The sequence below is a fragment of the Pholcus phalangioides genome, unplaced genomic scaffold (assembly GCF_987345545.1).
Source record: "Pholcus phalangioides strain wild (caught in Gottingen) unplaced genomic scaffold, Ppha-v1.0 ptg000024l_1, whole genome shotgun sequence".
In the NCBI taxonomy this organism is placed as follows: domain Eukaryota; kingdom Metazoa; phylum Arthropoda; class Arachnida; order Araneae; family Pholcidae; genus Pholcus; species Pholcus phalangioides.
This window is the reverse complement of record NW_028301616.1, coordinates 30,352,531-30,362,430: the sequence shown is the minus strand read 5'-3', so window position 1 is coordinate 30,362,430 and position 9,900 is coordinate 30,352,531. Positions and strand designations below refer to the sequence as shown.

General features: G+C 33.5%; 1 protein-coding gene across 1 annotated transcript in view; it reads right to left on the bottom strand.

Moving 5' to 3' along the window:
- Window positions 1-9,900, bottom strand: part of LOC149069206 (multiple PDZ domain protein-like) — a 59,610-nt gene that overhangs the window by 6,010 nt on the left and 43,700 nt on the right. Inside the window, exons 28-34 of the mRNA XM_089250361.1 lie at window positions 8,653-8,724; window positions 8,134-8,326; window positions 6,831-7,048; window positions 5,089-5,172; window positions 3,995-4,216; window positions 3,573-3,689; window positions 1,664-1,765 (exon numbers count right to left, since the gene is read on the bottom strand). Of these exons, the coding sequence (XP_089106487.1) occupies window positions 1,712-1,765; window positions 3,573-3,689; window positions 3,995-4,216; window positions 5,089-5,172; window positions 6,831-7,048; window positions 8,134-8,326; window positions 8,653-8,724 (960 nt within the window). The 3' untranslated portion in view covers window positions 1,664-1,711. The remainder of the gene's footprint in view (window positions 1-1,663; window positions 1,766-3,572; window positions 3,690-3,994; window positions 4,217-5,088; window positions 5,173-6,830; window positions 7,049-8,133; window positions 8,327-8,652; window positions 8,725-9,900) is intronic.

The following is a 9,900-nucleotide window of genomic DNA, read 5'->3' as shown; positions in this document are numbered from 1 at the left end:
ATAGCTGTATTTAATGGCGAATTACAAGCGCTGAAAGATTGGCAAAGTGGAAAATCGAATTTTCGCCAAAATCAATATAAGGTGTTTACTTCGACAAATGATGCATTGTGAACAATAGGCTGAATTTCTCTTGAACTAGCACACTGATGTAGTTTATTGTAGGCCCTTTTGAAAGCTGGAGCAATGGACAAGATTTTGGTAAATTTGACCGGTTGCAGCTGAAAGAATGTTTGAGGAATTGGCGATTAAAAATTTTGGTGATAATCCAATTTTCAACTTTGCTAGTCTTTCAGTGCTTGTAGCTCACCATTAGCCTAAATCCAGATATTCTGAATGAAAATATAGGTTTTTTTCCTGATCTTTATAAATATGTCCTTAGTTTGTATGTAGGAAAACTTTATGCAGAAATTTCACAAATTTGGTTTTTTCAGACTTGATGCATTGTTTTTTCCACAACTGATTATCTACCATAACTAAAAAACAGTTCGAGATTGGACTGGACGGGGTTGGTAGGGTGTTTCATATTCCACTTGGGATCATCTACCACCCCCTTTCGTTTGGCAGAACAGGTCATATTCACCCTGAATATACAAGGTAAAACTCAAGGTTTATGTACGTTGTTTACATACATGCAACAATTCCAGTGTATGTAATAACGACAAAACAAAATGTATTAAAATAATGATATATATATACAGGATGATTTGATAATTCCCCTTGTCACATTTTACTGGCAAATCGTTGATCTTAGAGACACACTTTCAATTGAAAAAAGTATAAAAATAATGTGTAGACTTAAGCTATGTCATTCATATTGCAAGGGGTTGTATAGTTATTGACATAAAAAGATTAACTTTTTATACGGACATCATCTTTAAAAACCCAATTATAAAAATGTTGCCCTGTCTCTCTCGAGCCCAACAAAAAAAGAAATCACAATTCTAACTGCAATATTCGCTGAGATATTTGAATTTAAACATTTGAGAAAAGTTGGGAAAGAACAGTATAAATGAGGAACGGTTAGTTTATGCTGTTTTTTCCCTCCGATTTCTATTTTTTAAAATTACAATATCTCGGCAAATATCACATTTAGAATCATGCAGTTTTTTCATTGGGCTCTCAAGAGCCAGGGCAACAACTTTGTAATTGGATTTTTAAAGACAGGGTGTCTGTATAAAAAGTTAATTTTTTTATTTCAATAACTATACAACCCCTTGCAATATGAATGACATATATCTGAAATCTACAGATTATTTGTATACTTTTTCCAATTTGAGTATATCTCTAGGATCAACAGTTCACCAGTGAAATGTGACAAGGGAAATTATGGAACAGGGTGAAAACGTAAAAAGTTTGAGCATGTTACTATGTACGAGTGACAATGGCAGCATACATAATAATGCTTTCATGATAACAAACTTTAAAAATTTTTTTTTTTGGGTAGCTATATTTTTAATATTGGCACCCAACGTGACATTACTGATTTTTAATCAATGTTTGAAATTAGGAATATTTGATCCGGACACCCTGCATATTAAAAAATTATGATTTTTATATGAAATTGTGAAAAAAATAAACCATAAAGACTGCTACGATAAAAATCATAGAAATACCTAACAGGAGCACCCAAACTCCCAAAAAATAAAAATAATGTAAATCTTACACTGGAAGTTGAAACAACTAGTTTTCTTGTTGAAGACTTGTTATTTTTTCAATGAGCAGCCTTGTATCTTCCAATTGTTAAAGTGATTTTTCCAACCAATGTCTGAAAAAAAAAAACCCCAACCATATAATACATGAATTGAAAAGTAATATATGCATAATCCAAACATGATTGAACATATAATGGTGATATACAATGTTCGGGGTGTCTATTCTTATCGCTGTCCAAATAGCAAATTCCTAAAACATTTGTCCTAGATATGAACATTATTCTAAAAGCTTTGTAAGTAAAAAATTATTTCTTAACCCTACATAACTAAACATTCATTTAACAGACTACTGACCTGATTAGTTACTGAGTAACACTGATTTAAGCTTAGTTATCCAGGGCTAAAAGCAAATGAGATTTAAATTTTCAACACTTTTTAAGAATTAGCTATTGGGCAAAGATAGGAGTGGACACCCTGTTTGTTCAATACAATTTAGCAATTCCAACCAATGAGCCATAAATCAAAAAGTCTCGAACAAAAAAGAAAACCTGCATACTTCAACTAAATCTTCGTGCGAAAGATTGAAAAACCACTATCAATAAACTAACTTATTTTAAAAATTACTGTACTTTTTGGATTTATGTTAGAGTTCAAGTCTGAAGTTCAGTTTCTTCAAGAAACATACACATTGCCCAAGATTTTAGGCACTGGCCACTCTGCAAAGATGCTATATTTTTGACACGGACTGTAATATTTATACCTAATACATTAATGAAGATGAAAATTGGTGCTATCAGTATGATCTCCCTCTTCTCCCAAACAAAGCGCTGAAGTTCAAAGTACTTTTTTGGAGGCTGATGAACCTTGACGTTTTGCATTTTGAGGGTCATACTGGTAGCATAAACTTTTATCTCCAGCAATAATGTTTAACACAAATAAATTATGGGACCAATTCTGGCCTTTCCCAACAATCCAGCAACAGTTGTTTGTCAGGCCAGTCATCCACTGGAAATGACCACAAGCAGAAAGTTATGCAAGCAAATCATTGTGTCAGACAAAAACTATGGGCGTCTGACGTAGTTCATTGAAAGAGAGCCCTTTACACGCTACTCAGTTTGTGACCGCACTTCGTGCAGATGAGTGTGCTTGATAATAATCTTAAGGAAATATTGAAAAACCAAAATTTTTGAGAAATGGATCCAGAAGGACTGTATTTATCAAGTACATACTTAATGAGACATCTGACACAAACTCAGAGAAGGCGTTTGTGATGCTAATAAATGAATAATAATAATTAATTGATTACTACTTACCATCACAATCCATGAACAACAATTATCAAATTTTCAGTTTTCATGTTCATGCGGGAAAGGAAGGAGAGAGAGAGGCATGGAAAAAGTAAACAACTACAACTGTGCAGAGCCAGCAAGTCACGTAAGATCCTGAATTTTTTGGATCTGCCAGTCGTCTGTTGATGTCACATTTCAAAACTGTTTCTAGTGGAAGACATTTTCTTAAATTCTATGCAATAGGATCAGTCTTACGAATACAAACAACTGTGCATAACTTGTTTATTGCTTCAAGTCGCTGCCAATAGACAATCACCTTACTCTTGTGGTCAAGTAAGTGGGTTGTGAAGCACAACAATGCAGCCTAGTGAGTTTACATGGAAACATGCCCAAAGCCATGGCTATCTAGAACATACATCAGATGACCAAATTGAGAATACTCATTTCTTGTGCTTGAGTATCACAGGTAAGGAATTTAAAAAAATCAAGGGGAAAAAGCTGCTATCGAAGAAAGGGGTGAGCAAATGAAATTTTTTATAGCATAAGAAAAATATCATTTGAGTATTTAAATATTTTTGACAAAGAGTGGAACATCAATTTAATGTTAATCAACACTGGTGGCAATGCTTACTTTAATTACAGCAGCAGCACAATCCTGACCAACTTTTGTGAGATCATGTCCATTAACCCTTAAAATCTGGTCTCCTACCATTAGTCGGCCATCATAATCAGCTGGACCATTTTTGACCTTGATAAATGAACGACATACAACATGAGAAAAAAAAAGCATGAGTATAAAAGGGGATTCAATTTATTCCCTCTCGGTCTATGCTAATAATACAATTTTTTTCACTGAGGAGGAGGGATCAAGACAACTTAGAATTAACCACTACCAGAAATAACTTATTTGAAGAATTAATATATATTTAGTATATTCTGCCTTAATATGATTGTACTTTATAAATGGACAATAATAGTCAAGACAAATACACTTGAATCATATGAATGTGCCGGAAGATAATAAAAAATATTTTAAAAAAGGGGGTAATTTACCACTTCTGAGATGTATACACCAGGGCCATCATTTCTTCCAACGATACAGAGGCCTAAGCCTTTTCCAGACTTTTTGACAAGATCAATATCAAATGTTGTCAGGCCTGGATTTTCTTTTTCGGGCACACTTCGACAAATCTGCAGGACCACTACAGGAACATTTTCCAGAAGGCAATCAACTGCTTCTTGGTGGGTTGCATCCCTCAAGTTATGCCCATTTACCTGAAAATAGAGCACATAATAAATATTTTTCTTATTGGAATTATTTTGAATTTTAAATTTATGCAAATTTTGAAATTTTAAACTTATGAGTAGCAGTATCTGAATATTTAATGAAAGTGTAAAGTTTTTTTTTTTGACAATATAACTTTTCTTGACAAAGAAAGAAGAAACCTGTTACACATTTTACAACCAGGGCTGCATTTTTCCCAGCAGTTTTTATTTGCCGGGAAAGTGAAACTGAGATTCTTTGAACTTGTTCCATAAAAGCAGTTTAAATTTGAAATTCTTTCAATTTTTGCAACTGGCAAAAATGTGGTAAAAACTATTTTTGCCCAGGCAGTTGTTTTTTTTAGCAAAACTTTTTCAACCCTGTTTCTAACTATGACATGTTTCTAAGAATGGAAATAAAAATAACAAACATAAATAAAGCTGAGATTAGTACTTTGGCAGTGCAATTTATTTTAGAAAAATGCACCAAAAATGGAAATATTTTTTCTTTGTTTGTCGTTGTGAATTATATCAATTAAAAAAAGATGAACCAACTCAATAAAACTATCATAACTATATATCTATAAACAAACTCATATAAACTATCAATAAAAAAGATAAATGAACTCAACATGGGCTTCCTCAAAAAGAAAACTTTTTTTTGTCACAAATATAAAATTTTTCCGTGGGCCCCTTGAAAATGGGCATCATAGTAGTATCATAGTTTCATACTCATCCTCATAGTTTTATTAATGTTATGATTCATTGCTTAATTCCTTGAAAATGGGCATCATTTTCAAGGGATTAAGCAATGAATCATAACATTAATAAAACTATGAGGATGGGAATATTCAAGAGTGAAATATGATTAAGTATTGTCTCACTTCTAATATTTGGTCCCCAGACTTCAACCTTCCATCTTTGGCAACAGCTCCATTAGAATATACCTCATGTACTAGTATTGAGCACTAGAAAAATACAAAACACCATATGAGGATAGAAATTAATCTTTTGATAAAAAAAAAACATAATCCATTACACCAAAAAGCACTATTTTCTCACATTTCTTTAGATAAATATAGTGAAACTTCGCAACAACAATACTCGATATAACAATAAATCCCTCTCCAAGGATATTTCTCACGTCTTGTTTGGAAATTTCCATGTTCTAATGTTAAACTGCTGCCACTCGATATAACAATAATCCCTCTACAAAAATGTTTTTTTTTTCTTGGTCTACAGAGTATTGTTATACCAAGGTTTCATTGTATTTTAGATTGAAAAAATGATACAATTTTTCTTCCTCACACAATAACAGAATATGATTAACATTGTTCCCTGTTGATTAGGACACTACAGTCACTTTTGATGTTGTATTTTGCTCACCGGTTAGCAAAATACATAACCCGTGATGCTTCAATGATGATCAGTTATCAATTTTATACTATGTTCTTTGTTTCTCTTAAAGCTTGTCACCTGAGGCAACAGCTTCTGTCACCATTCCCAGTTTGAGTAATGCGATAATGTGCCTGAGTGGCGTGGCGGTAAGATGCCCGTTTACCACCACGAAGGTTGCTGTCTGGGTTGCAGGTTCAAATCCCACGGAGGATATAGATAAGATATTTTCCCTAATGAGCTTGAGATGACCACTGATAGACAGCACCTTCATTACCAATCCATCTCATTATTGGCAGTAAATTGCAATATAGCGATATGGCTAGAGTTGGTGTTTGGTGAAGTAGTAATGTGGTAATGTCCCCTTTCAAATTCTGTCATGAAGTCAAAGTAGCTGCAAAGCTGACAGTAAAGAATAACTGGGAATTTTACTTTATCAATGACAACATGTGAATAAAGTTGCATACATGTATAAATTTAGCCAGGAAGTCTGGCAAGTAATGTTTACAAATGCTTATTTTGACACAAAAACCTTAGTAGTAGAAATATGAAATTGATAAATTATCTGAATCCTATGCTAACTTTGATAAATAATGTTTGATCAGAGAGAGAATCTGCAGTATCCATAGTATATTTGTGTGCATGTTTTACTCGAAACTTTTAAGCCAATCATGATACATCACGATGTGTATCGATAAAAAATAATCAATTTTTTTCCTGATAAACTCAATAAATTTTTATTTGAATAAAAGTGAAGTAAATTATCACAAGATTAAAAAATTTTTTTTTACCGTTTGGGGCCATTCAAGTATTACGTAAGCAGATTTTCAGCCATTTTTGACCCCCCCTCCCCCCGTCAGCAGCTAAGAATATTTCATATCTTAAAAAAGGGGTGGTTAATGACGTAAGCAACCTTCAAACATCCCTCTCCCACCTTGTCATTAAGTCAGCAAATCCGAAACCCGCTCCTCCCCTTCAATGGTGATGTAATACTTGAATGACCCCTTTAAGGATTTAGAGGGGTTTTTTTCATAAAAAAAATATGCTAATTTTTTTAATAAACATAATTCCACATTTTCCCAAAAAAATCCATGAATTTTCAAGGAAAATTGTTAAGAGTTACATATTCATGCCTGAGAACCAGACTCCAAACTCAGACCTGCACAGTTGAAGACTAGCATAGTAACAACTCAGATGCATATAACTTATTATGCTAATTAGAGTAACTTACAAGAGGGGTATCTGAACCACCAATGATGCTAAGACCGAGACCGCTGGAACCCCTATTTATTTCAATGGTCACTTCATTACTGGCAGAGTTGACTTTTGGTGATGTAGGCACTAGATCTGAGAACTCAACTGGTGGTGGTATTGGGCATGAAGGTAATGGGCTGCTCGATGGCTCTGGATTCACTGGTGATGGTGGAAGAAGTGGTGAGATGCTTTGATCTGCAATTGAAATACCAGACAGAAAAAAAATAATTATAGTAATTTTATGAACATAAAGAATCGATTGTATTATCCATAAATCATGCCAATAATTTGTTTGAAGGCATTAATATTTGTTATTTAATGATAGTTTTTATTGATACAGTTATCCAATATTTGTCAATACGTTTCTCAAATAAAATTTTGGCACATATTTTAGTATTGAGAATATTGTGTATATTTATTGTGAGCAAATAAATAAATATCAATACAGTGGACGCCAGTTTTTGGAATCAAAAGTGATGTTATCATTCGAGTACTACCATCATTTTTGCTAAGATGCCTATATCATAACATGGTAAAAATTATGTTTATATAGTTATCAGGATTTTTATTTACTGCACCAGAATTCCCTTCACTCTCAAGTTACCATTATCAGACTGCAGACTATGATGGGGGGGGGGGGGTGGGAAGAGGTAAGCTCTTCCTTGGGACCAACATTTCTGCACTCCATTTATACATTCCTCAACAAGCCATAGTGGCTGTTATGATCCATGTACATCTCATACAGCATTCAATATGGGTTTTCTACTGTAGAGAAAAACGAAATGTAAAAATAAGGCCCTTTAGCTCTAACCCGTCACATTCACTGAATTAAAAAAAAAGATGATCCTTTAAATAAAAAGACAAATTTTATTGTTTTAGAATAGTACAATAAGTTGCCAAAAATGAGTCAGCGGAATGCAGCAGGACAATTGAACATTTCACATCAATGCAATGCAGAAATTTCAAGAACTAAGAGCATGAACGGTTTTTAGAATTGTATGAGTTTTTTTAACCTTTGAAAGCCTCGTATGAGTATCAACTAATCTGTCATGTTTCAGATCAATAGAAGTCTGCAGTTCAGAAAGAAATCTGTCTCTGTAGCTATTAAGGTGTTTTGCGTAAAAAAATGAAGTGGTCCCGTTTTTTTGCACAAAACAAGATATTATAGGCATGGAATTCTGTATTTTTGGATGAAGTTATCAAAAACCCTAGGTATTGAAATGACCACATTAAGCAGTATGCACTGTATTTTCAATTTGCTTATATTTAAGATAACTTACTCCTAGTTCTTTGATCAGGTACAAGACCATCTAGTTTCATTTCTGGTAAACTTGTTCTTGCTGCTGCTTTCCCTTCTATAACATTATTTTTAGTTGGGCTTGCAGCTGGAGCTGGACCGATACTACCTGCTCTGCTGGAATTGATTACAAGAAACGACAATGGACCATCTGCATTCTTCAAAACAGATGCTGCCTGAAAGAGTCATAGTCTAAGAAATATTGTACAAACTGATATATGTGCTAACTAAATTTTATGTGGTACTTCAGCACCTAATGTCTTGGAAATTCTGATAACCAATTTTAGGATGACAATTAATACTTACTGTGCTCTTGAGATGAAACCCCTTATGAATTATTAGAAATATAAGACAAAATTAAAATCAATAGTCTTTGATTATTTTGGAAAAAAAAGTGTTAACACACTGTTCCAAGTTAAAAGGAAATTCACATAAAGTGGAAATTTTTAACAAATAATTTCATGGTTAAAACTTTTACTAGGAAGTGATAACTATAGCTCACATGCTCATAGTCTGCACCAATAAGATTTGTCTTGTTCACGGCCAGAATCATGTCACCAACGTAAAGGCCAGACTGGGAAAAAAAAAAATTGATCGTATGAGCAAATATATCTTGTCTTACTCATTTATAGACTTGCTCCTATATTATCCCTTATTATTATCCCTTGCTCCAAAGGGATTTGGAGCAAGTTGTACTCACAGCACTCATGTTTATAGCTAGTGTCGTCACTCATATCGCTTATTAAGACATATATGTTTGGGCAAACACCATGATGTAACTGTAATTAGTAAATTTTTTATATCTATAAATAAAATGTTTTGTTAAATTTAAATGTAATAGTAATCTATTACTTCCGAGTTTCAGTCTCATAATCTAATGTTTGATGGCCTGAGTTATTAATATAATTTTCATGTTGTTTTGGGTTACTCTTCAACTGAAGAAGACCCCAACTTGTTAATTTAAGCTTACAGAGTAATGTTGAGATAGGATATCGCAGATAAGGGAGATAAATTGAAAGAATGGTGGAACAGGTAACAGTTAACAATATTTGACAAAGTAACAATGGCCATAGGACGAGCCAACACGTCTGTGTATATGTAATTCTCAGTACTAGGGCCATAACTCAGATTTTTGAGGACATGATATTCCCACATCTATTACCATAAAATTTGAAGATTTATAACAGTGTTTCTGTTACCACCTAAAATTTGCTGCCCAGGCAATATTGCCTCTCTCTCTAGTTCCAGCCCTGTGATCACAGAAAGTAGTTTGCATACAACTTTGTGTCTTGCATATGATTTGGAAATCTAACCCTTATACTGATTTCTTTCGAAGAAAATCCTGCTTTCCCAGAAAATTTTGTCACAGTTTCAGAAAGCAGTTGCTTTACTAATATTGTTTATCAAAATGACAGCATCAAGTACTTAAAGGATTTTTGTTAATGGGGGTAAATGACATAGAACTCACATTGGCAAGCACAGATTGCATAAAAAATGTCAGTAGAGCACTTAAACATTTTGTTACCCCTGGTCTACTAGCTGCAAAACACTCACAGTGAGTGAAATTTTCCATTAAGAGGGTACAATTTCCCTTTCCATTTATGCATTAGACAGCTTTTGCTTAATCCATGTTTTTTCCATGTATATTTTGGCATTAAATTTTTATATATAATTTGGCATCACAGGAACAAGACTTTTTCCGTTGAAGACAGGTTACTGCTTAATACAGGTTCTACGAACGATAGGTTTT